Consider the following 26,218-nt stretch of genomic DNA (forward strand, 5'->3'; position numbering starts at 1 on the left):
GAATAAGTTGAAGAGGGAGCAGGAGCAGAGAGAGCCGATGGTCCGCCATCGGTCTGGACCGACCCTTTACGCGAAATGCGGATCTGGCTGTCGGCAGTAGGAGTTGGGAGTTTGTAGTTGGCACCGCCTTTCTTCTTCATTGACGACGGCGGCGATGCTGTCACAGGCAGCGTTGGGGGTTTTGTCTTTGGCACAATGCCCACGTCAATGCGCTTGTTCGTGGTGCTGTTGTCTGTCTGTGACCGCGACGCCTTCGTAACTGTGGGCAGGATACCGGTACCTTTCGAGCCACTGCTCTTATTGTGCACTGTAGACGGGAGGCTTGCACCACCAGCCTTGTTTTGCCACGGGATTGAGTCTGCTGGTGTTTTGTTCACGGGGCTCTTTGTCAACGGCACAGGTGTCTCGTTTGGGCTCTTGAAGCCTGGCCGGGAGTTTGACGGGGGGAGTGAGCTCAGCAGCTGCTCGCGTGCCTCCTCGAGCCGTGTTGAATTGCTCCGCGACATCTCAACACCAAAGTTAGCGGGGCGGCTGCGCGGAGACTGCACCTCCGACTGGGACCGCTGCAGCGACGCAACCTTTTCGGCAACACTACCTGAGATATCTGGCTTGCTGGTTTTCGGTATGTTGAGTGACTTTGCTGCTTTTAGTCCAGGACTAATCCCATCTCCGCCAAACATCCCTTGCTGGGCAGGGGCTGGTGACCGTCGGTCAATGCCCTGGTGATGATGGTGCTGTTGCTGTTGCTGCTTCTGTTGTTTCTGCTGCAACATCGGCATCGGCATCGGCGACTGTCTGCCCATCATCCCTTCGCTACTGTCGTACACGCCCATGCTACCGCCTTCATGTTGTGCGTCTGCTGAATAATTGCCCGCCGTGACCACAGGATCGCTGCTACCGCGCAGCCCCGCCATATACGCATCAATCGACGCCGTACTGCCGTTCATCTGCGAGTGCGGGTCGTGGTCAAAGAACCCCGAGTTGTTGTGTGCCGCACTCGTCGAGCCAGGCAGTATGCTTGCGAAATCAAAATCGTCAGGCGCATCCGGAGCCTCGGCGAGGAAGTTCAACGCCGGCTTGTATGCTGCTGGAAACGCCTTGCTTTCGACATCCTTGCGCGCCTGCGCCGACATTGCTGGTGTGCGCTGCGCGGGCATCTCGTCCAAATGCTCCAAGTTGTCGCGTGGGTTGATGCCGGGCCCGTCAAAAATCGTGCTCAGCCCCCGGCTGGCATATGCTGCTGGTAGCGAGGGCACTACGGGCTGCTGTGGGCACTGGTGCTGTCCGATCATCCGGATGTGCACGTCCTGGTTGCACTGCGCGCACTTCATCGTCGGAATCACTGTGCTGTCGCGCGGTCCGCGGCCCATTATGTGCGACATCGTCGTGTATGTGTGGTGAAATAAAGTATATGCGATGGAAAAATAAATCTATGAGACGATGCAAATAAGAGAAGGCTGTATGAGTGAGGGGAATGTGGAAGCGAATGCCATAGAAATGAGGTTTGGAGGGACGAAAAGACTGAAAACAGGCAAAGAGGAACGCAGTAGACCCGGTTTCCTATTATTATTTCGTGGTTCCTTTTTTGTTCGGTCTTGTGCCAGGCAGAAAGAAAAATCAGCTGGGCAAGACTGGGGAAGGGCAAAAACTCGCAAACGGGAGGCAAGGAGAGACAAAATAGTCCCAAAGGACAAAAGATTGGGGAGAAAGGAAAGCGAAGGTCGTCAATCCGTACACCGCGTGGTCAGACTGGGACAGAAAATGACAAGAGGTGCTCTGCGGTTGAATAAAAGACGTAAAAATTGGTATAATGCGTTTCTTTCTTCTGGTGGGATAGTGGTGGTAGCGGGGTGGCAAGAACAACAGCTGGCAAAGGTGGCGCTGCAGCCTGCTGTGGGAAATAATGCGACTAGACCGTCAGCATACAGCGGCTCAGACATGTGGTCCGCCTCGCGGTCCAGCCAGAGATAACCCTGTAGGCTGAGCGGGATCCAAGAAAAAGAGCAAGCGTAGAATGGCCCGAGTCACCAGCAACATCAATGTCAATAGCAATTGCCCATTGCCCATCGATAGTCGATGGTCGATGGTCGAGAAGCAGAAACCCCGTTCTCGGCCAAAAACAAATAAATTGAACCTTTTTTCGCAAAACAAATTAGGAAGCGGTCCCGCCAGTCCCCACCACCACATCCTAGAAAAAGCAATCATATCCAGGATCTGAGCGCTTCAGAGAGGCCACCAAAATAAAAATAGCTCAAAAACAAACACACACACAAAGCACAGCACAAGCGAAGCAGATGCAGTCCAGCTTGGAAAGCAAAGCCTCGGTATATGCGGCAGGGGAATGGGAGATGAGGCAGCGATGAGGTAATGGCAAGGAGGAGGAGAGAGAAAGAGAAAGAGACTGCCGCGTGGCAGGGCGCCAGGCAGCAGCAGCCTTTAATGCGCTTGCATCTGGCTGAGGCGGGCGGCAGACGAATGGGGCGTGAATTCCGAATAGCTGCCAAGAGCGCCGTTGGAGAACTGCACGTAATCCACGATTACAGGCAAGCCTCTCTCCACACCCTGCCTCACAGCTGGTCGTTTTGTCAGGGGCCAGCAGTAAACAAAAACAAGGTCGTAGCGGAGATGGGCCCAGCAATGGTGTTTGCGCCATCTGTGGAGGGGTCCATGTTTGCTTTGGCCAGAGGCACAAGTGCGATACGGGCTCACGAGCAGCACATCCCTGCTTTGCACTGCCGTGAAACCACGCCAGCAAGCTGGTACGCATGCTGGTACGCATGCTGGTACGCATGCTGGTGTGGGAAGGGGTGAAAGAACGCAGTGGATATACTTACACAATACTAAGGTTCAGGAGGACAGATCACTGCTGTGTCTGGTCGCGTTCAGGGAGCAGACGAGCAATATCCAGGTGGTATCGCTCTTTTACGTCTTTTTTTCGGCGGGTAAGGCAGTTGCCAAGAGGAGAACGACGCCTGAAAGATATGAATAGAATGGCAATGAATAAATATAGACGATAATAAACTAGCGTGCAAAGAAAAGAACGAAATATGCCCAGGGCAGCAGAAACGGAAAAAGAAAGCAGGCTCATCTTGTAGTTTCTTGGATGGAATTGAACACTGCGTTTTGCCTTGTGTCCTTCGCCTAATGCTTGCTGGCATTGGATTTGCCTAGAAAAATGGATGAAAATATTGGACGTCTTGTCGCTGCTACCGCCAGGCCTGCCTGCCGATCCCCCGACCAGCCTGCTCGGGTGCTTGATTGTCAACAACCATCTTTTCCGTTCTCCACTCAGCCCTGGTTCGCAGGCAATATGCAAAGCTATGTGCAGCTGAGGTTATCACATTGGAAAATGAGGGACCGGGTTGGCTGTGCTGACGCGTGTGGATCGTCGCCCATCTGCAAAAGCGCTGGGTTCGTGTACTGTTAATTGACCGGGCTCGCAGAGCAGGACAATCTGTTCCCGTTTCATAAAAACTACGGGCCAGCCTACACTTCCAGGCACTCGTTTTTATCTTTTGCTCTTTCTTTATACCTGCCCACATCTCTCGTCAAAAGCGAGAGAGAAAAGGAAGAGGAAGGGGTGTAGCAATGCTGAATGCAGCCGTCGCTTGCATTCCACCTTGCTGTTTTGGGCAAGAGCATGTGGAGGCATATTGCAGCATGTTTCCCACCTTACAGCTTGGCTGCAGCTATACATCCCCTTCAAGCAATCATCCATTCTTCAACAGGCAATCGAGCGCGAGGCCTTGCCTGTTAATGTAAGCCGCGGGTTATTTGCTCTATCTGAGGAGCAGGCTGTGTTGTTGGCTAGGCGCTCCACGCGGGAATCCTGCATGTCTTGCCGTCCCCCTTCGTTCCTCCGAACCACCACATCACATGCTGGCGCACTACAGTCGTGCATATATTTCTCCACAAGGCTAGTATGCAAAAGCTCGCATTGAATCAAATCAGCGGTCAGAATCTATATTGCTTCACCGCAGACGGGCCTTGGTCTCCAAAAACTCCTTGGCTTCGTTAATCTTGGTGGCCATGTATGGCGAGCCGCCACGATCCGGGTGGTTGAGCAGCATGATGGTGCGGTGGGCCCGCTTGACCTTGTCTTTGGTCAGCGACGACTCCTTCAGGCCCAGGATCAGCGCCGCCTCGCGCTTGCTCATCTTGGGGTCAAACCCGCCCTTGACAAACTGCTTGGGCACCGAGGTCACGCCCTTCAGCGCTGGTCCGCCCGACGCCCTGCCCTTGGAGAGCACTTTGAGCATAATCCCGCAAGCGGCAGCGCCAGCGAGGCCGCAGCCGATCATGACCGGTGTGTTGAACTGCTGTTTGTCCGAGTGTCCCGAAATTGCGCTCATTTTGTGGAGTGGGAAATGTGAGAAAGTATGCTGAATTGAGGCAAGAAAGCAGCGACGAGTAGGTTTGCATGCCCAAGATTAGAGTAAGTGTCGCGAGCCGAAGCGAAAAATGGTTGGAATCGAGCTGGTCCGAGCTGTGAGCCGGGTGGCCCGAGGTACAGGCATGCTTTTGCCAGAAACATCGCAGCAGCAGCAGCAGGCTCGGTGTTGCGCTTCTTGCACACACACCCGGCTTTTTCCCCCATTCCCCAGACTTTCCAAGCACCATGACCAGGAAGAAGAGGAGCAGCCCAGAGGGCGCAGCAGGCCACGGCACAGCGAATAAGCGCCTGAAGCTTGTAACGGGAAGGACAGGCCGGCGAGGGCATCCGCAGGAGAAGTCTGCCAGAAAAGAATCTGCAGCCGGGCCGCTGGCGCCCAAGCTGCGTAAATATTGGAACCAGCGATTCGACTACTTCTCACGCTTCGACGAGGGCATCCAGATCGACAACGAGGGCTGGTACTCTGTGACGCCAGAGGCGATTGCCGAGCACACAGCGCGGCGCATCTCGCAGCTCTACAACAGCCGCAGCCAGGACGAGGACTTTGGGCGTATCTGCGTCGTTGATGCGTTCTGTGGCGTGGGTGGCAATGCAATAAAGTTTGCCGAGTGGTGCGAGCATGTCATTGCCATCGATGTTGATCCAGGCAGGCTGCAGATGGCCAGGAACAACGCAGCGGTGTATGGCGTGGCTGACCGCATCGAGTTCATCCTGGGCGACTTTTACGAGCTGGCGCCGTCGCTGAAGGCTGACGTGGTGTTTCTGAGTCCGCCGTGGGGAGGGCCCGAGTACCAGAGCACGAAGGTGTTTGATCTGGATGCGCTGCCAGTCAAGACAGGGCAGCAGTGGGTGGATCGGGCCCGGCTGATCTCGGATAATGTGGTGTGCTTTTTGCCGCGCAACTGCAGGCCAGAGGACCTGGCTGCTCTGACACCGGCGCTGCCGTGCGATATCGAGATGAACCGGATAAACGGGTTTCTCAAGGCCGTCTCGGTGTACTTTGGCCAGCTGGCGACCTTTGGCAGCATCGATCCGCGCCCGGCCGACTTTTAAACCCAAAAGTCCTGCAGGCGTGATTGACCAGCATACAAGCGGGGGCGTGGGTGTGCGGCACGGCGGCTTGGCACGCCCCGCCACGTAGTCCCTCTAGCCAACCCCCAGCTGTCTTTTATTCTCGCATTCTTCCACACTGTAGCTTGAGCCGCATATAAAAGGTCTGCACTCTTTCCGGGAATTGAAAGCACATAGCAATATCATATCCTGACATGGCTGTAACATTGACGGACGAGGGCGTGTATGTGCAGCGCAGCCTGCAGCGGTGCCAGAAGCAGCTGGCCGACGGGTTCACAGAGCCGCTCGATGCCGAGCAGCTGCGGCGAATTGCAAACATAGAGAGAATAGTTGCCAGCGCACTCGAGGGCGATTTGCCAGAGCAGTGCAAAAGCCTGGCGGAGGATGTCAATGAAAAGGCGTCGCCGTGGATCGAGCGGAAGACGCAAATGATGCAGTGGCTGAAGCAGCGGAATGGCGAGAAGCAGCCAGCACAACAGGCCAAGGAAGAAGAGGAGGAGGAGGAGAAACACTCGGACGCAGTGGTAGTCAATGACGCCTGCACGGTGGCTGCGGCTGATGCTGCAGAGACTCCCGAAAGCAGACACACTCAGAGCTTGGGGCTGGAAGGCGGCGCGCCAAGAGCAATCAAGCGGGAGCACTCGTCGCTGTCGGGCAAGCGCCAAGGTAAGAAGCGACATACATATGCGCAGACCGAGTCTGCCAGAAATGTGAAGCTGAGCGACGGCATCTTGTGCCTGTAGAGCTGCTCGGCGAAATGGACGGGCTTCGGCGTCGCGGGGTGGTGCCTGACACGGTAGAGGGCGTCGAGCGGCTGCTAAAGTCGCAGCGGTCGACGCAGGAGGATCTGACCAATGATCTGGTGCAAATGGCGTCGATTCTGAAGAAGAATACGCGGGCTTTCGGCGATGTGATTGAGCGCGACAAGCATGTGGTTGATGAGACAGCCGAGGCGCTGGGCAGCAACCTGGCCAGCATGGACAAGCAGGGCTCGCGGCTCAGCAAGTACCGCAAGCAGGCGTGGGGCACGACCGGGATCACGTGGCTGGCGGTGCTGGTGGTTGTATCAGTGTTCTTTGTGCTGGTGCTGTTCATGAGAATAGCGCCCAAGCGGTATTAGCTGTTGTTTACAAAAAAGGACGCGTTCCCTTCTTTGGGCCAGCGCACAGCATGGAGCGGCATGGGGAGGGAGGCGAGGGGCCGGGATGGAGAAGATCGCTGGTGGCCCGGTACATGGTCATTTGGGGGGATGGCAAGGTCGAGCCAGCAATCGGAAGGCCACTGGCGTTCGGCCGCTGCTGATGCTGAGGTGGTGCTGGTGCCGACGCTGTTGGTGGTGTGAGTGTGTTGCGCATCATGGGGGCTGCAGCGACATACGGCTGCTGGCTGCGTGCGTGCGGGCGGTGGAGGAGGGCTGGCTCAGCGCGTGGTCCCTCTCCTCTGCGCGGCTGGTGGGGGGATTTGCCTTGCGAGCGGCCAAAGGGACGCGCCGCTTGCAAGTCAGATGCACCTTTCCCGGACACCGCTCGTGTCAAAAGGCGCTGCAGACGCCGCCCTTGCCAATTCGGAATGGACGGGGAGCCTGCTGCGTGCTGGCCAGTGGTGGTGGGGGCATGAGTTCAGAGCCCTCTTTCACAATGGCGTCCCATTCTCGCCTGCGTGTTTTTGTTGGCTGGGCATTTCTTTTTTGCTTTGGCAATAAACGGGCGGACTCGCCCTTATTTTCGAGAAAATCTTCTATTTTTTGTCGCTCTGTGCCAGTATCGCCTTTTTCACGCAACCTTTACTTTTTTTCGTTGGCCTTCCCCCTCCTCTCTTCCTCGCACCCGCCTTCCTCTTTTCCTCTGCACCCCCTCTTTCTCTTGTATATCCTCCAACCTCCTCCTCCTTCCACCCTCTGTTATTTGCCACCAGCTTTTTGCAGCCTAGAATCGGTTCCTTCTAATTACTTCAGCTCGCTTGCATTCTCGGCACAACCAAGAACCCACCTTTCCGTATTGTTTATAATCATCGCTCAGAGGGTTTTATTTTCCGTTTCGGCGCCGCCAACAGGGATAAGCAGCTAGCGACAGCCCGGAACCACACGCTACATCTCAGGAACGACGTGGGTAGCAAGGGCCACGCGCGTACTTTCCTCGGACAAACCACACCGCCCCTGCACAGAGGGCCGTCACCTTGTATTTGCCAGCGGGTATACACACGGCACAAGCGGCAAATTGCGCTCAGGTAAGGACCACAGCACTCCTCGCTCTCTGTAGCAGGATGCCATCGCCCACCATTGGCCGTTGTGGGCGGGCTGTTTGCAGGCAGGCAGGCGGCCAGGCTTTGCTGATGCCGCTGTTGCAGCCCGTCTCAGGCGAGCATGGGCCTGTTGTTGCATGATAAAACGGGATGGGAAAAAAAAGCTGCACGTTCATCACCCCTCTGGCAGGATTGCTGTCATTTTTCTCTTCGCTCGTCTACATCGCAAAAGTGTCTCATGGCCCTCTCTTGTTTCTCTCGCTGCTGCCGCCGTGGTGCTAGGGGAGAGACGAAAAAAGGGCTGTCTTGAATATTCCCCTTTTGCCAGGCAGCGAGAATGGCACAGGGCCGGCCTGAAAGAAGGCGCGGGCAGTAGGCCGGTGCTTGGGCTAGAATGAATGAATAGACAGGGTGTATATGAGCACTTATTTTCAATATACGGGCCTCTCCCTCCCCCTCGCGCTCACACGCCCTCCAGCCCTGTTTCCTGCTCTTGCTGCGTTCGGGCCTTGGCCCCATCGTCGAGACATCCCACACAGCATTCCCGCTCTCATTTTCTCCACGTTATTCTTGCGCATTTTCTTGCTGCTGCTCTCCTCACGACATCCACGAGAAACCAGCACACCCCTTTCTCGGCAAACAAGTCTCACATCTTGCTTTGATGCTGCTTCTCCCACACATGCACACCCGCACGCACACACGCAGGCAGAAATGCAGAGGGCCATTTTCCGCTTTCTCCATGCCAAATCTCTACTTGCTTTTTTTTACTCACCAGCCTGTGCGCGCGTCTTGCCCGTTTAATTTTTATATAGGATTACATGTCTGGTGCGGGAGTCGACAGGGCGGGCGCTGGGCATCATGGCAGCGGATTCCACATTTTGCCAAACGAAGTGATTGTCATTCACGACTCGAGCAGCGAGAGCGATGAGCAGTCGGAGCCCCGCATGCCGCGGCCAGCAGCGCACAACGAACACGCCCCCAGTCTATATTACAATTCGCTCTACGACACTACTAGATTCGACGACGGCAGCAGCAACAGCAGCGTTACTGTACATAACCCCGGTGTCTCGCACTATGCGTCGCCACGATCAGAGCTGGCCAGCACTGCGCATTACGACGGTAAAGTATCCATTTTCTTCTCCGCAAATGCGACAATCTTGCTCAGGCCGAAGAGAGAAAAATGGGCATCTCTTTTGGACAGCGAAGCGTCGTTATCTTGGACATTTCCCTCTTCCTAATCTCCCTTTTTTATTCGCTTTAGGCACGGTTTCAGCCACTACAGCTCCAACTGCTGCATCTTCTTCAAGAGTTGCCGCCGCCGCTGCCGCCACGACTGCTACTGTAGCCGCTGCCGAAGAGACGCAGCCGCATGCCTCGGCGCCTTCAGTCACAAATTCATCCTCCACTGCGACAGCAACCGACATTGTGCCGCAACCACGCTACCTGACCAGATCCGTTGTCCAGAACGCAGCCAAGCGGAAACAGCTGGAACAACAGATGGTGTACCAACAGCAGCAGCAACAGCGGCAACAACAACAACAGCAACCACAACAACAACCACAACAACAGCCTGCTTCTGCAGCCGCTGCCGGAAACCACCAGCAGTTTGCCTACAGCACCTTCTCATTCACAGCACCTTCCTCTAACCACCACCACCACCACCACCATCAGCAGCAGCAGCAGCAGTATGCAGCGACAATATCCCAGCAGCCGCCGCTTACTACTGGCTCTGCCAGCGCACACCCCAACGTATATTATTCGCAGCAACAGCAGCAGCCGGCATGGACATCCAGTGTTTTGTATCAGGCAGCACGGGCTGTCGCAGCAGCGGCAGCGGCAGCTCCTCCTGCCCAGCAGCCGGCAGCTCCACAGACAACAGCAGCCGAGGCAGCAGCAGCAGCAGCAGCAGAAGCAGCAGCCCCGCCTCCACCGCCAGCCAAGCGGCAGCGCAAGGCAGCAGCGGCCAAGACTCAGCGGGGAGGTCGTGCCCGCGCGACGCAGCGCTCAAAGGTAAGTCCCACATGTCTTGTCTACATTGCTCTGGATGGTGCAGGATGTGCACATTTTCTCTTTTTTTTTTCTCTCTCTCTCTCTCTCTCGCTCGCTGCAAGCGCGATCCCGGGCTGGCATAATAGTGGGCCCTTTCCCCTCATTGCTCTGCGAAAAAAGCGGAAGATTTCAAAGCACACAAGGGATTTGCTCCCCCAATTGACCAGACGACGCGTCAAAAGAGCAAAGCGAAGGGAGAGTGGTGTTCGCTATTTTTCTCGCCTGGGCCAGCTTTGGAATGCACATTCCGATATTGTCCATTTGGGCCCGAGGTTTTGCATGGGTCGCCATCATTCATGCCCAGCTTGCTCGTGCGGATGGGCCCAACACTGGCCTCCCCGCATTCATGCCTGCGCGTTTCTGCATTCTCTCCTCTTTTGCCCACCCGGGTGGGGTTGTTTGTTTGTTTGTGTTGAGGCCTGTGGAGAGAGCATCGCATTCGCGATCAGTGGGATATCGCCTCTTGGCCGGCGACGGGCTATGCTGCGGGAGAAAGCGCAGCGGTGGTGTCTAGGCACCGACGCCTCGGGCTGCATTCCGCGGGCATTGGTGCTTGCGTCCGTGCATCAACTGGCTGGGAGCGATAGGGGGAGAGGTGCTCTGACAGTGCGACTGCTCTCTGTTGAGGGGCGGACGCCATTATCGCCCCCTCCCCCTCTCAGCGATCTGCTGCGAGATGTGGTTTACCCAGCTCCAATGCACTGGCAGCCAGGGTCCGCTTGGCGGCGGCATTTCTCCCCGATCGCTCTGCACGCCTGTTTTCTTTGGCCGACCGCGTCAAATATAAACGCCGGCGTGCTCGCCTATGCCCAATCGCCCGCGGCATGTTTATCCTCAGGGTCACACAGTGCTTCTAGTTTTCACATTTCCATTCCGCCTCTCTGCCCGTCCAGATACCCGCCGCACTGCAGAACAGTTATCGCCAGTGGGCAGCACCACCTCGCTACTCGCTGTGGAATAGAGAAAACATTGTGCAACCGCTATCGGGCGAGTCTTATATACCCCTTCCTAACTTGAGGACGGCGACGACGACAAAGCCAAGCCTGCCTTGCACAACAGCTCAGCTCCCTCCACCAACTTTTGTATTTTGGCCACATTTATTTATTTTTTTTTTCGCACTTTCTCCAGCAGCCCAGTATTTCTGTATATGCCATCGCGCTCTCCATTTCAAACGCCATCCTGTACTAACAATTGCAAGCACTCTTCCCATACTCTGCCATGTCTGTCCTCTCGCTGGTCGCCTCGTTTTTCCGGTCGTCTCGCAACAACCGCGTCGACAATTCTGCGCACAACGATCCAACCAAATCAACCCGGTTCCGGACCACCGGTGGATCGCCGACACCGCCACAACACATGAACACCAAATCGTCGATGGTCGACTCACGCACCCTGCAAACCAAACCGACAATCAAATCCGGGGTCCATCCTCCGCAACACATTGCTGTCAAATCGGTGCAAAACCGGGCACTGCCTGCGCTCCCCAATGCCAAACCGACCAAACCGCAACAATATCCCGGGTACACATTGGCTGACGGAATGCATCGCGTTCAACAGAAGGCCGAGCCGTGCGACGACCGCGACGGGCACTACATTGTGGTTCCGGGCCGTGAGTTTACGCCGCGGTTCAAGATCCGGAGACTGCTTGGGCAGGGCACGTTTGGCAAGGTTATGGAGTGCGAGGACAGCCAGTCGGGGCGCCTGGTCGCCGTCAAGGTGATCCGGGCGGTGCCAAAGTACCGCGACGCGGCCCGCATCGAGGTGCGCGTGCTGCAGACGCTGCAGCGCAACGACCCACCCAACAAGTACCAGTGCATGCACCTGAACGAGACATTCGAGCACCGCAACCACGTGTGCATGGTGTTTGAGCTGCTGGGCCCCAGCGTGTTTGACTTCCTCAAGGAGAACGAGTTCCGCCCGTTCTCGCTGCATCACGTGCAGCTGTTTGCTGAGCAGCTCCTGCGCAGCGTCGCGTTCCTGCACCGGCTCAACCTGGTGCACACGGATCTGAAGCCAGAGAACATTCTGCTCGAGAGCGGGGCCTATGACCTGGTGCCGTTTGGGCGCAGCCAGACGGTGCAGACCCACATGCTCAAGTCGACCAACATCCGGCTGATTGACTTTGGCAGTGCCACATTCGACAACGAGTACCACTCGCAGGTGGTCTCGACGCGGCACTACCGGGCGCCCGAGATCATCCTGAACCTTGGGTGGTCGTTCCCATGCGACATGTGGTCGATTGGCTGCATCATCATCGAGCTGCTGACCGGCGAGGCGCTGTTCCAGACTCACGACAACCACGAGCACCTGGCTATGATGGAGGTTGTGGTGGGCGCAGCTCCCTCGCACATTGTGCGGGCAACGCAGCCGGATCTGCGCAGCAAGTTCTTCAGGTCCGACGGATCCGTGCGGTACCCACCGCCGGAGCAGCCGCGGGTGTCGCAGAAGGGCGTCCGGTCGATGCGTGCGCTGAGCCAGATTGTGTCGCCGTCGACTAACCCAATCTACGCCAACCTGCATGATTTGCTGAACCGGCTGCTGCAGTTCGACCCCAGGGCTAGGATTACTGCCGAGGAGGCGTGCCAGCACCAGTTCTTCCGGCATCGTGTTGGCCCTGATGGCCGCCTTGTGAGCCGGCCTGCGGCTGTCCAGATGCCTACAGCGCCGATTTCGGCCACTACGTCAGCGTCATCGGTGGCTTCTTCACAGCAGCAACAGCAACAACAGCACCACCACCAGCAGCCATCCCAGCAGCAACAGCCGAAACAACCACAGCAGCAGCCCCAGCAGCAGCCCCAGCAGGTGTATACATCAGGAGCCGCGGCTTCATCGCAGTATCACCCGGCAGTTCCTCCTGGGTACCCGTATGCATCAACTAAGCGCGAGATGCCTCACATTGGCGACTTCCAGCCGCCGCCCAACGCGCCTGCCATGTACACGCAGCCCCACATGCAGCACCCGCAGCACCCGCAGCAGCAGCAGCAGCAGGTACATCAGCAGCAAGCCAAGCACGCACAGTATTATTTTCGCGAGGCTCCAAGCCTGACTGGCCCCCAGATACACCCGCAAGAGCAGGTCGGCAGGCCGCCACCGCATCCGCACCCGTCTGTTCAGATGACTGGGCTCGCGCCGAACTCCAGCTCCAGCGCCGGATACAGCCACCCGGCGGCAAGCTCCATCCACAGCGTGTCCACCGTGACAGCAAGCTCGTCCTATGACCAGCACCATGATTACTATGGGTGGCGGCAGCAGCACAGCAATGGGTCGCAGCAGCAGCAGCAGCAGCAGGCCAGGAAGGCTGGTAAGCCTATTGACTCTGGCTACTTCCCCGACCCACTGGTTCTGCCCGAGTACCAGGCTCCAGTCAGCGCAGGGCTGCCCAGCATGGCGATCCCAGTGTCGCAGCCAGGCCACAGCAGTTCAGTCTATCAGCAACAGCAGTATCGTGGACCGAATGCTTGCAGCAGCCATTCGAGCAGCGGGATGATGGTAGCACATCCGCCGGGCCAGCAGTATCAGTCGTCGGCCAGCCAGATGTACCAGCACCAGCATGCGCAGTACAGCAAGACCACGCTCCCGCCAATGTCGTCGCATCCGAGCCAGATCTCTGGTGCCAGCTCTGCGTCGTCGCTGCATTCGGCCAGCCTGCTGCCGCCCTACCAGCCACAGCAGCAGCACCCGATAGCCGCTATGGGTAGCAGCAGCAGCAACAGCAACAGCAGCTTGTCGCACTCGCACCAGACGTCGGTGGCTTTGGCGCCGGTGACCAGCAGTGGTGCCTACTCGTCCGCGCCGTCGCAGGCGCAGCAGCGGCACCTGATGAACCTGGCGTCGTCGGGACCCTTGCCGCCAGCTGGCCGATTTCCTGTGGACGTCAACACAACGCCCACCTTGACCACCGCTACCACAGCGACGCCGACGCCCGGCTCCTCGTCGGCGCACCTGGGCTCGCACGGCGTCGACAGTGCGTCGACAGCAAACAGCGGGGGCTCGATGACCAACCTGACCAGCACCATGCAGAAGCTGGCGGGGCGCTCGCTGCCGTCGCTGGCGCACATGTACGACCAGCCGGCAGTAAAGCAGCAGCAGCAGTGTCAGTCTGGTATGACCGCTGCGCCATTGGCTTCGTCCCTGTCGACGGGCGTGCTGGGTGCCCAGCAGTACCCGCCGGCCTCGCCGCTGCCTCCGCAGCAGGTGCACCTGGGACGCGCGTCGGGCTACTTTTCGCCGCTGCCGGGCGCCCAGTCGCTGCTGCACCCGCAGAGCGCACGGATTGCGGGCGGGCTGGTGCGCGGCAGCCATCTGCACCACCATGCGCTCGCGCCACCACAGGCTGCGCACCACCAGGCGTCTGGAAACGGCGCTGCCGCCGCCTCAATGAACAACGCCGCGGGGCGTGGATAGATTGCCCGCCCTGCGAAGCTCCTGGAGCAAGCTCTTTCTAACGTTTCTTTCTCGCCTCTCCGCCTATTTTGGATTCCTGTACAGTTTAGTTCCTCTTCCACCCTAACCATATTATCTTTTTTGTGCTGTATGCTTTCCTTCCTCTTCGTCGACGAGTAGAGTCGCCTTTTACATCATTTAGCTCGCAATGTGATTTTTCGACGCTAGCTCAACCGCAATTTTCTCCATAAACTGGGGCTCGGTATTGGTGGTCTGGGTGCTGCTTTGGCGTGTGTTCGGGGGCGTCCACCGTGTTGCGCTTCACATCGGCCACATATCCCTTCTCCATACAGCACATATCTCCTATCAGCCATAATGTCAGACGGCAGCGACTTTGAGGGATTCGGCGACAACGACATGTTCCAGGAGCCCGAGGGCTACTTCCCGCCCAAGCCTGAGCCCAAGCGCGAAGAGTTCGCCCGGCAATCCGATCTGGTCGAGCCCGGCACGCCCTCTGTTCTGCGCGTGAACCTGCTCGGCTCCCACCCGCTCTGGGGCCACTACCTGTGGAATGCTGCCAAGCTGTTTGCCAACTACCTGGACGCACGCAAAGAGATCGTGCGTGGCAAGTCGGTCGTCGAGTTTGGCGCGGCCGGCGCACTGCCGTCGCTGGTGGCCGTGTGCGATGGCGCGCAAAAGGTGGTGATCACCGACTACCCGGACGCCGACCTGGTCGAGAACATCCGGCAGAACGTGGAGGATAACTTCCCGGCGGAATTGGCCAGCGGGGCCGTGGTGGTCGAGGGCTTCAAATGGGGCAGCGAGATCGAGAAGATTGCCGGGCTGTCGGGCAACGAGCACAAGACGTTTGACGTGCTGATTCTGTCCGACCTGGTGTTCAACCACTCGGAGCACACGCATCTGCTCAACTCGTGCCGGCAGCTGATTACCAAGCCCAGCGCAACATCCAGGGGCGGCGAGGCGTATGTGTTCTTCACGCACCACCGCCCGTGGCTGGCTGCCAAGGACATGGAGTTCATTGAGCGGGCCGAAAGCGAGCTGGGGCTGAAGGCCGAGCGTGTGGTCGAGGAGTACGTGGGCCCGATGTTCGAGGAGGATCCGGGAGACGAGCGGGTCCGCGGCACGGTCCACGGCTTCAGGCTGTCGTTTCCTGCGGAATCGTAGATCTTCTGATTACAATCGAAATTAGCCACAAAAATTTATTAAACCGGCTGGTTCCCAGCTTTTTTTCTGTTTTTTATTCTCGGCAAGGCTCAGGCATGGCCGCGGGGGGTTCGGTTCTTCTGCCTCCAGTATCGCAAAACCACCAAACACTATTTTCCATTCTTGGCCAAGCATGTCGACTATTGAGAGCCAGGCGGACCAGTTCAACGAGGAGGAGTACTACGACGAGTTCTCGAGCGAGTCCGACTACGACGCGCAGATCGCCGCCGACGACCTTCTCGGGTACACAGAGAACTGGGGCGAGAACGGCGGCGACTTCACCAAGCAGTACAACAAGATGCGGCAGCAGGTGGTCCAGCAGCGGTCACAGCCAAAACACACTGTGCCAGCCAAGGCAGCCGCGACGGCCGCGCAGGACGCCGGCAAGGCGGCCAAGCCGAGTATCAGCGGCAACGTGAACCTGAAGAGCGTGGATCTGAGCAAGTACTCGAGCCGCATCCACCTGGACGAATTCACGATGGGCAAAGACGCGAATTCAGGGAGCCGCAAGGGCCAGGGGGCGGCCAACACGCCGCACAAGGACAAGGCAGACCGGGCGACGACGGAGCAGGTGCTGGACCCGCGCACACGCATCATTCTGTTCAAGCTCCTGAACCAGGGCGTGATCTACGAGATCAACGGGTGCATCAGCACGGGAAAGGAGGCCAACGTGTACCACGCGGGTGACCGAGTCGGGCGAGCACCGTGCAATCAAAATCTACAAGACGTCGATTCTGATCTTCAAGGACCGCGACCGCTATGTGTCGGGCGAGTACCGGTTCCGGCACGGCTATTCGAGACACAACCCGCGCAAGATGGTCAAGGTGTGGGCAGAGAAGGAGATGCGCAATCTGAAGCGGCTGCACAACGCCGGGATCCCGTCGCCGAACCCGATCGTGCTCCGGCAGCACGTGCTGGTTATGGACTTTTTGGGCTCAGCTGAGGGCTGGGCGTACCCGCGCCTCAAGGACGCCAAGATCCCGCAGTCGCGGTTCCCGATGCTCTACCTGCAGCTGGTGCGCGACATGCGCATCATGTACCATGTGTGCAAGCTCGTGCATGCCGATCTGAGCGAGTACAACATCCTGTACCACGCAAAGCAGCTCTATATCATTGATGTCTCGCAGTCCGTCGAGCACGACCATCCGTACGCTCTGGACTTTTTGCGGCACGACTGCAACAACGTGACCGAGTTCTTCCGCAAGCGCGGCAATGTGCGTACCATGTCGCTGCGCCGGCTGTTTGAGTTCATTACTGACCAGGCTATCGGCAACACAAACGAGGAGATTGATGCAGAGCTAGATCGGATCCAGAGCGAGATGGCCGAGATCCCCGATGAGGAGCTGGCCAAGCTCAGAGCCGACGACGAGGTGTTTAGGCAGTCGTATATCCCGCGCACGCTGGAGGAGGTTGTGGACTATGTGCGTGATGTGCACAAGATCAATGCCGGCGGACAGGAGGATCTGATCTATTCCAAGCTCGTTGGCCTGAATCTGTCGTCGACCAACACCGAGACGCAGCCCGAAATGGAAGAGGCACCTGGCACGGCCACAGCCGACGATGTGGCGAATGGTGCTGTTGAGGATGCTCCTGCGCAGAAGGAAATGACAGGCCAAAAAGCGGATGATGGCGAGGGGCAAAAGGACGGCGATGGTGACCACGACGATGATGATGATAATGACGATGATGACGACGACGGCGACGACAGCGAGTCTGATGGCGAGCCGCACCTAAAGGGCAAAAAAGCATGAGGACAAGGACGCCAAGCGTGAGCGCAAGCAGGCGGCCAAGGAGGCGAAGCGCGAGAAGCGCAAGACCAAGATGCCCAAGGCAGTCAAGAAGCGCAAAGAGAAGGCGAACAAGACAAAGTCCAAGAAGTAGGCTGCTGATCCGCTGGAATTCAGATCAAGCATGTTTTCTTGGCAAATATACCACGATCAGCCTGGTTTATCTTTTCTCGCTAAAAAAATTCAGGCGCAGCTTTTGCAAGCAGCTTGGTTCCAGAATTACATTTTCAGCAAGCCCGGGGTTTATAATGAGCGCATTCATCGCCAGCGTCAAGAAAAAGGTGCCGTCGCGCAACACGCTGCTGTTCTGGGGCGGCGTGCTTGGCTCGTTGGCTTCCACCAGTACAACAAGAAGGAGAGCAAGCGGCGCCTGGACTACTACTGCGCCCGGGCCGCGCACGTCGCCAACGAGCCGATCGGGGCGCTGGAGACGCCCCGCAAGGTGCACGTCTATATTGCAGCACCCATGGGCCGAGCTGGGCACACGCAAGGCGCGGATGCACTTTGAAGAGTACATTCTGCCGGTCTTTGTGGCCGGGGCGCTGGACTACGAGCTGACTCTGGTGAACGATACTGAGACTGTTGATGACATTGAGAAGGTGGTGCGTGGAGGAGTGCATTCGCGGATCGCTGAGGAGATCAAGGAGAGACGCCGCAAGCATCTGGAGGAGACCGACGAGACGGGCGTGCTGAGAATGTGCGGGAGACAATCGACGAGCGGACCAAGGAGAACGAGCAGAGGGACGCAAGGAATAGGCGCGGCGAGAATCCGGGAGAGGCCCTGCCGGAGCTGGGCAAGTGGAAGCCGGAACCGTATCCAGGCATCATGGATGTGGTGGCCATTGGCCGAGAGACGTGGGTGGAGGTAGTCAATGGCATCAGCGAGGGCGCTGTCGGGTCGCTCAACCGCACTGTGCCGCCGCTGGTCAAGGTCAAGGCCGAGGAGCAGGAGGCAGTGCAGGCCGCTGAGGAGCGCCGCATCGATACTACACCTGTCGTACAAGGCGAGGGCAGCGAGGCTGTGCAGGTGACAGACACAGCGGGCGCCATTGTCGCCACTAGTGACATCGCCCCCACCCCGGTGTCACCGCCGGAACCTGCGCCTGTCTTTGTCAGATACGACGAGTATGTCAAGCAAGAGCCGATGGCGGAGCTGCCAGCGGCGGCCTACATCTCGCACATGAACCTGACCGGCTGGGGCAGCGTGCCACTCAAGATCTGGAACTTCTTCCACGACCAGCAGAACGTCGACAAGTACGCGAGCCAGGCGCTGCAGGTGGTGTTTGAGAGCACTCGGAGACGCACAACCAAGCAGGAATTGGAGATGATGGGAAGCGCCGAGGAGGGCTGGAGGCTTGGGAAGGTCAGCACATGGATGTTGTTGTCGAGGACAAGGTGGCCGATTCATTGGTGATATACGACACACAGGCTGACAATGCCCCGTTCAAGAGCAATGCGAATAGCAAGTGGGAAATATATATTGGCAGAATTGCCTGGCCTCTTGTTGGCCAGCTCTCGACGTCATGTCGGGTTGCTCCACCAGGGAGAGCACCGAAAAGGCATATTGCAGAGTGGCTATGGTGGTTCAATATGCGCCAGTGCAGCAGGCGCGAAGTAGCAGGCGCGAAATAGCAGGCAGCGCTCGTGCTATTGGTGCGGGCAGAGGTCAATCTCTGTGTACCAGTGCAATCTCACATCGGCTATTACGATCTGGAAAATCTCGATGAGGTGCACTCGCTTTTCCTTTTTTTGCTCCTTCTTTCTCGTTCCGTCTTTTGCCCTTCCAGCCAATATTTTTCAGCACTTTTACTGCTTTTTATTTTTCGAAGTACATTTTCGCCCGCGCATTCTTCATACACATCCCGCAGCAACACAAATGGACCTGAACCTTGTGTGCGGACCAGGTTCAAACAAGGCCCGCATGAGCTGGCCAGTGACTGCAAGGTACAGTCGTTGGCCTTTTGTTTGCGGGCTGAGGAGTATCTCGGCCTTCCAATAGCGGCGGGTGGGGTGTCCTGGAGAACCGGACCAATTGAGCCTGAATTCTTGTGCTCAGTACTTCAGACGCAAAGCTCATTCCCCTCTTTGTTATTAAAATCCTGTAGCTCGCCCGGCTGGCTCTGACCAGCCGCCAATGGTGCTGCCCACGATTCGTGAGCTGGAAACCATCCGCATATCGCTAGGCACAGGGGCTGCATCGTCCATAGCGGAGGCCCCTGCCGCCACCACAACCTCCACCCACAACAATAGCAGCCTGCACCGCAACAGTGACTGCCCACGGCCAACCGCCGGGCGCTGCCGCGGATCTGGCTCCGCCAAGCATGTCGAGGCTTGGCCAGCAGCCAGAGCAGGTCTCTGGTGGTGCACATGCAACCCCATCGACACCAGCTGGCGACTCCAGGCCCCAAGCACCCGCTCCACAGCGGATCTAGCGCTGTTCACACACCCAATGGGAAACCAAGCCCTCGCGTCAGCATCGGCGGAATCGGCTAACAGCGACAAGCCCATGGGAATTCTGACCAAATACAAGGGCGAGCTTCAGGACGTCACGGACAAGTGCAACGTGCTGGCGCAGTTTGCTAGCCCAGTACGGCCCGAGCGCAACAAGTTCAACGCCCAGCCGTCTGACGATCTGGTTATCGACATGGCGCGCAAGGCGTACGAGGTTTTGATGGTCTTCATGACAATTCGCCGCGAGCGCATGTCAACGAGTGTTGATGATGATACCATGGAGTATATTCGGCAAACGTCGCACTGTGCTTTCACCTGCACGGTCAAAAGACCCCGCAAGCGCTCTGTAAGTAGCGCGCCTCGCGCTTGTTTGTTGTTATTGTTATTGTTTTCCTTTTGGGCTGATATGTCATTTGCAAGTGCTGGCCAGGGAATTGGGTTGTATATTTTTCTCCATCGCCTGTGTCAGTATGAAAACATAGCACACATGTGAATGCCTCCATTCACCCTATGCTCCATATCCTCCAGTACATTTGCGCGCCTCTTAATATTCTGCTTATTACTCCTGCCGACTTGGATGAACCAAGCCGTGTATCTCGAAGAGCATCCGCCTATGCTCTTTTCTTTTCTCCGCTACATTTGGCGCCCTGTTGCCAGTGGACGCCCCAGCCTCCATTGTTCATTCTACTGACGATTTGTTCCATTCACACACGCACACACGCATTCACCCGTTCATAACATCCATTGTAGAAGCGCACCGATGCCGCCCAGCCAAACTCCTGCCGCTCATGTGGCATCTCGGAGACGCGCCGAGTGGAGACGCGGACCCGATGGTGCTAGGACTTTGTGCAATGCATGCGGACTCCGTAAGTATACTTATTTTCGGACGGGCTTTGAATTCAAGCGAGGTTTCCCCGGAATGCCGCCTATACATGATGCATGCAATATGCACTACACTGGGGATCTGCATCATTCTTTCTCGACTCTTCTCGCAAAGTCCCCCTTTTGCCCACACTTGTATTTGTTCGCGCTTGGCTCATTTTCGCTATTTCAGCCGCGAACATTTTCTCTTTGAGGGATTCACATGCAAGGCTGCATAGCGGGCTTCCACACACACCTGTTTATATTGGGCGTGTCCCTCAAAGCTGCTTTCTGGCAGGGATGCTCGGCCCTCCTCGGCTTTTGCTGTCCCTGAAACCCCCTACGCACTCCCTTATCGCGAGGAGTTGATATCCCGATTCGGACACGTACTATTACTGATTCTGCCTCAGCACATTTCGCCCCTCATGCATATAGATTATGCAAAGCTGAATAAAAAGCGCGCATCTGAAGAGCAGCCACCACTTCCGGCATGGTCAATACTATCACCCCCGCAATCCATGGCAGCTAGCACAAATGCTGGTGCTGTTTCGGGGCCACCCATGTCCCACTACTCGCACAGCGGCCATTCGCCGACTTCGATAATGCCACCACCCGCAGCATCGCCAGCAGCATCACCAACAGCATCACCAGCAGCATCACCCAGCAACCACCGCCGCCTCCATCCGGCCCCAGTTCCTACCAACAAGGGTACTCCGTTCCGCCCCCGCCACCCATGCATGCGGTCATCTTGGACACCACCCCCAGCAGGGATCCTGGCAGCAACACCAGCCGCCGCCGCACTACGCCCAACCGCCGCCGCCTCAGCACCACCAGGCTCACCACCGCCCGCAGAATTACTACCAGCAGGGATACCAGCAAGGTACCAGCAGGGTATCCACTGCAGCCACAGCAGCACTACCCACACCCACCCCCGCCTCCGTCGCGCCACCAGCAGCCAGCCCAGTATACACAGCACCCGCAGTACCCGCAGCGAGTACGTGAGCGTACCCTCAGCAGCAACAGCGCTACCACCACAACCAGCCGTCGAGATGCCCAGCGCATGCCCCGCTCCCACGCAGTCATCAGACACTGGACCGAACAAACATCCATCTCTCGGATGCTGAGCTAGTGGCATTGCTGCTTCCATAGCGGTTTTCAACTGTAGAATTGAGCAAAAAAATTATAGCCGACCAAAATTGTGTCAGCACGCTTTGTGTCTTGTCATCGACACACTGGCGATTGTAAGGCGTATTGCATGGTAACAGGTTATCATCGCATGACGGCTCAATGTGCTGTGGTAAGATCAAGATCACAAGCAGCCAAAGCGAATCGGAAGGACCATCAAAATCGATAATTTTTTTTCCTTTCCCCACTGCTTTTTCATCTGTACAGCTTTTTGTTTTCACTTTTTCTCCAATGCACGACCCTGACACCATGCCCTCGCCTAATGCGTCTACATTTCTAATGTACCCACACCGCCTACCCTCTCCGAGACTGCCAGCAGCTCCAGCGCGTCAAACAGAAACTGGGAAGCGGCGATCCACCCGCCACCACTGCCCGCGCTATCTTGACAACGCATTGACTGGCTATGAAGTGCTCGAATGCTGGACGAGTTCATTATAGACACTGACGGTCCCCAGCGCCGCAAGCGCCGCCGGCGCGCTCCACGGGCTCCAAACAGACGCAGGGAACAGCTGGTGCAGAGGAGCAGAAGCAGAAGAAAAAACAGCCGTGCGTCCGCGCTGTATAACCAGGTGTATCTGATATTCCTCGCTCTGCGGCAGTCACCGGTACACAGCTAGCCGTGGGGACCTGGTGAAGCGCGCAGTAGAGCTGGACGAGAAGATTAGCAAGGAGCGGCCTACCAAGGGCGTTTACCGGCAGGACGCCGCTGAACAGCGCCAGTGCTGTGTTGACCAACAACTGGGACAAGCATTTTGTGCAGTTCCGGCCAGAGGGCGCGCGCAGCTACCATTTCAAGCTGGCATACCTGCCTGGCGACTTTGAGAGCGCATTGAAGGAATACGAGGCGTGGATGCAGGTGCTGGTCGAGAAGGACTGGCCCGTATGCTTTGGTCCGGACCTGCCTGTGCCGGTTGAAAGCTGTGACGCGAGTGCTGCAGATCCAAGCAAGCAGAGTGAGGCAGCGGGTGGCGGCTCGAATTGCATTGTATCTACTGGAATGCAACGCGGGCTATCTCAAATGGCAGCACCGGGGTAGACCCGCCAATAGCCACTGATGCTGACACGCCAAGCGTGATAGCTGAGGACCAGCAGCCTAGCCCTGGGGCGCCGGCACTCGAGCACCAGCCACTATCTCTGGCGACATTCCGCGCACCTGGCAAGATATCGTCGAGGTTAAGCCCTCGACGATACCGCACGCCGGCAACGGTCTATTCGCTGTGCGTGACCTGCCTGGCGGGATCCCCCTCGGCTTCTATTTCGGCGTCCCTATGACCGAAGACGAGTACGATTCGCTGAAGGACACTGTTGGCATGGCATCGCACTACTCAATCATGTACCGGAAAACGGTGCTCGATGCCACCGACACCAACGGATGCCATATGCGGACCCTGGCGGCCGCCTGTACTGTCCATTCCACTTCATGAACGAGGACCGCGAGGGCCAAAAGTTCAATATTGCCTTCCTCGAGGGTGTCAAAGTCAACCAGATCATATGCCTAACGACACGCAATATCAAGAAGGGCGAGGAGCTGTTTGTTTCGTATGGTGAGGAGGTCGATCGATCAAAATGGGGCATGGCGATGATACTGAAGGCGAGGAGCTGGCTCGCCCGCGCGGTGTACGCGCTGCTGTGGCCGACTCTGTCAAGGGCGAGGCAGCCGGTCCCACCAATTCCGCTGTAGGTGGTCTGCAAACGAAGCTGCTGGCTAGTGACGCCGAATAAACTCGGGAGTGTCGCATGCATTTATTTTGGAGCACTATGTCATATAAAGCACGGCTGGCAGATGCCCATTCCCGCCCTACTGGTCAGTGAGGTTCATCGCTTGCATCAGTGCCCCGTAGACCATCTTAATCTTTGCCCGGATCGAGTTGGCTTCCTCTGTATGCTTGTCGGCAAGCCTATGTTGGCCAGAACTTTGCGTTAGCAATATTTTTTGTGTTTCTATTGCAATGGCGGTCCAGTCAGTGCCACTACTCCATTACCAGTGTTCAGCACTTACTTTTCCATATGCTTGACCTTCTCGTCGATGAATGAGTCTGCCTCAGCCAGTGTCATTTGCAAGTGGAATCCAAATCCCACATTGACATAGATGTGTGATGTGTCAGGCCTATACTGCGAGAATATGCAACACCATGTGTCTTCCTGTTCGTTAGCTACCGCTGCCAACGGGTGCCTGCTGTCACCCACAGCTATTTGTGGGGCATTGGTCTATGGAGACACTTACACATGCGCCTTCGCATAAAAGTTGGATCCCAGGTCAACCTTGGTATCGAGCTCCTCGAGCCCGTTGTCTCGTATTGTCTGGATGTGCGTCTTCAGTTTCAGATATTCGGATATGCGGTTGTAGACGGTGTCGCGCACCTCCAATTCCTGCTGCAGATCTGGCTGCAGCTTGTTGTTGATAAAGTCCTCGTATTTCTGGATCGTCGTTTGAAGCTCCGCCGGAACTGTGTGTAGTCGATTCCACTGCTGACTGCCGCCATGGTCGTAGGTAGTATGTGTTGTTATTTTTTGTCAGGATGTGCAGGTAGAGCAGTAATTTTTTGTTGGGCCACGGCAAAGCACAAGGATCACTTCATTTCCACAAAAACGCCCCAGTTATGGCTATCATATAGCTTGTTGCCATCGACATTGTGCATCTTGCGTACATGGCAGTTTACATACTTGCCTGGGATACTATAGTCTCCCAGACAATTGGATAGCTGCAGTGTGCTGGCATGTCCTCAGATATCGCGCCTAGTTTATATGCAATGTAGGCCACCATGTAGATGCACTGATATTGGAGATAGCAGTGGTATCCTGATGTCGTTCGCGCTTTTGTTGGCGACACTTGATTTCACCGCATATCCCTAGCACCGTGCAAGCCGGGTCTGCACCGTCGGCTCGCATCCCTGATCTCATCAGCTGGCGTCTTGTCACGTGGACACCGCGATTTCTAGCCTTGCTGGAGTGGGGGAAGAACCAAATTGATGCGAAAAAATGCGTGGATTTTGGAGATCAGCCTCAGCAGCAAAATATCGGCTTACGAAAACGTAGTCCTCTGCCTTTCTTTATCTTTCACTTCCCAGCGTACCTCAATTCACTCAGATTTCATAGAAAATGACTCTTCCGCGCTGTTCTTCAAGGTCTCGGCTGCCTCCAAGCCGCTTGGCAAGATCGTCATGGAGCTGCGTTCGGACGTCGTGCCCAAGACGGCCGAGAACTTCCGCGCGCTGTGCACGGGCGAGAAGGGCTTTGGCTACAAGGGCTGCACGTTCCACCGCGTCATCCCCCAGTTCATGCTGCAGGGCGGTGACTTCACCAACCACAACGGCACCGGCGGCAAGTCGATCTACGGCAACAAGTTCGCCGACGAGAACTTCAAGCTGCAGCACACCGGCCCCGGCATTCTGTCGATGGCCAACGCCGGCCCCAACACCAACGGCTCGCAGTTCTTTATCACTACCGAGACCACCGCGTGGCTTGACGGCCACCATGTGTTCGGCAAGGTCACCGAGGGCATGGATGTTGTCAAGGCGATCGAGGCCAAGGGCTCGGCGAACGGCCGCACCTCGGAGCGCATTGTTATCGATGACTGCGGTGAGGAGAAGGCGTAACCGGAGAGATGTCAAAATCCAAATAAAAGTATGCCAAACCTCGCGCAGCAAGCGGCTAAAGATCGGTTTTGTATTTGAAACAAATGGCATGAGAAGGGGACATGGATTGGGCTGGCAATGACAGCTCTCACAAAAGAGCTCGGCCCTGTGTAGTGGTTGGGCTCGTTACAGCGGATGGTACGGGCATGGCAGAGATCAGATCCCCGACTGACCCGACTGGCTCGCTAGGCGCTGTGGAGCCAGAGTGCCGCTCACATCAATGGCTGACACGTCGTGGCAACGGCCTTTCGTAAGGTCGGCCCTACGCAGCGACGTTGTGACGATCTCGCCATGGATAATGTCCTTGTGTCGTCCCGCTTCGAAGGCGCTGAATATGGACGCTCATCAATGGTGGGCAGCCTGGCATTGGGCGGCGCTAGCGGTGGGTTTACATGACTGCCGCTCTCAGGCAAGTCAAGGTGGGAAGCAGCAGGCTCGAAGACCTCGTCTGAGCTCAGTGTGCTGTACTGGCTGGTGTTTGAGAGGATGCGCGCAATTGACGGACCGTCCATGATGTTGATCTGGGCCATGCTAGAGTCAGGCGTGAAGAAGGCATCCGACGTCGCGCCAGTGTGCATAGATCCGATACTAGAGAATAGATCCGAGTTCCGGTTCATTTGCATGCTTGTCAGCGATTGCATATAGAGCGACGCGTGCTGTCCGCCTGGTCGACGCTCGTGACGCTGCTGCGAGCAGGGAACCGTGGAGCATTTGGGGGTGGAGGCGGGCCATCGAGTCTATCTGACGCCGCAGTGGAAGGGGGCCATCCCACCCATCCGGCCAACAGTAGAAGAGTCGCGCTTGTCAGAGTCGTACTTTGGACCGCCGGCAAACACGCTCATGTGCTGATTGCGCAGTCTCTTCTTACCGCCACATGTCGGTATGCTCATCGTCGGCTTCAAGCAGCGTGTTGGTCAGTCACATTCATGTCGCCGCTCTTG

The 26,218-nt window shown here is 57.0% G+C and overlaps 4 protein-coding genes across 4 annotated transcripts; 1 reads left to right on the top strand and 3 right to left on the bottom strand.

The window, feature by feature from the left end:
- Nucleotides 1–2,095: 2,095 nt before the first annotated feature.
- Nucleotides 2,096–2,726, bottom strand: DL89DRAFT_144613 (uncharacterized protein). Its single transcript, XM_040883489.1, has one exon. The coding sequence runs from the start codon at nucleotides 2,651–2,653 to the stop codon at nucleotides 2,252–2,254; it is 402 nt and encodes a 133-aa protein (XP_040739440.1). The 5' UTR covers nucleotides 2,654–2,726; the 3' UTR covers nucleotides 2,096–2,251.
- Nucleotides 2,727–7,766: 5,040 nt separating this feature from the next.
- DL89DRAFT_271540 (uncharacterized protein) lies at nucleotides 7,767–8,455 on the bottom strand. Its single transcript, XM_040888929.1, has one exon. It carries the CDS (start codon nucleotides 8,428–8,430, stop codon nucleotides 8,137–8,139), a length of 294 nt encoding a protein of 97 aa, XP_040739441.1. The 5' UTR covers nucleotides 8,431–8,455; the 3' UTR covers nucleotides 7,767–8,136.
- Nucleotides 8,456–19,279: 10,824 nt separating this feature from the next.
- Nucleotides 19,280–20,089, top strand: DL89DRAFT_261616 (uncharacterized protein; the record flags this gene model as incomplete). Its single annotated transcript, XM_040885850.1, has 1 exon — nucleotides 19,280–20,089. One exon carries the CDS (start codon nucleotides 19,280–19,282, stop codon nucleotides 20,087–20,089), a length of 810 nt encoding a protein of 269 aa, XP_040739442.1.
- Nucleotides 20,090–25,433: 5,344 nt separating this feature from the next.
- DL89DRAFT_296679 (uncharacterized protein) lies at nucleotides 25,434–26,167 on the bottom strand (the record flags this gene model as incomplete). The annotated part of the gene is made up of 3 exons (XM_040890726.1): nucleotides 25,434–25,580; nucleotides 25,670–25,963; nucleotides 26,024–26,167. 3 exons carry the CDS (start codon nucleotides 26,165–26,167, stop codon nucleotides 25,434–25,436), a joined length of 585 nt encoding a protein of 194 aa, XP_040739443.1.
- Between the last annotated feature and the right edge of the window lie 51 nt (nucleotides 26,168–26,218).

This window comes from Linderina pennispora (genome assembly GCF_002104995.1).
Source record: "Linderina pennispora strain ATCC 12442 chromosome Unknown DL89scaffold_50, whole genome shotgun sequence".
In the NCBI taxonomy this organism is placed as follows: Eukaryota; Fungi; Kickxellomycota; class Kickxellomycetes; order Kickxellales; family Kickxellaceae; genus Linderina; species Linderina pennispora.

What these genes read in the sequence shown, in the direction of transcription:
- DL89DRAFT_144613 (XM_040883489.1), bottom strand. Translation starts at nt 2,653, where the DNA reads ATGGCGCAAACACCATTGCTGGGCCCATCTCCGCTACGACCTTGTTTT.
- DL89DRAFT_271540 (XM_040888929.1), bottom strand. Translation starts at nt 8,430, where the DNA reads ATGGCCCTCTGCATTTCTGCCTGCGTGTGTGCGTGCGGGTGTGCATGT.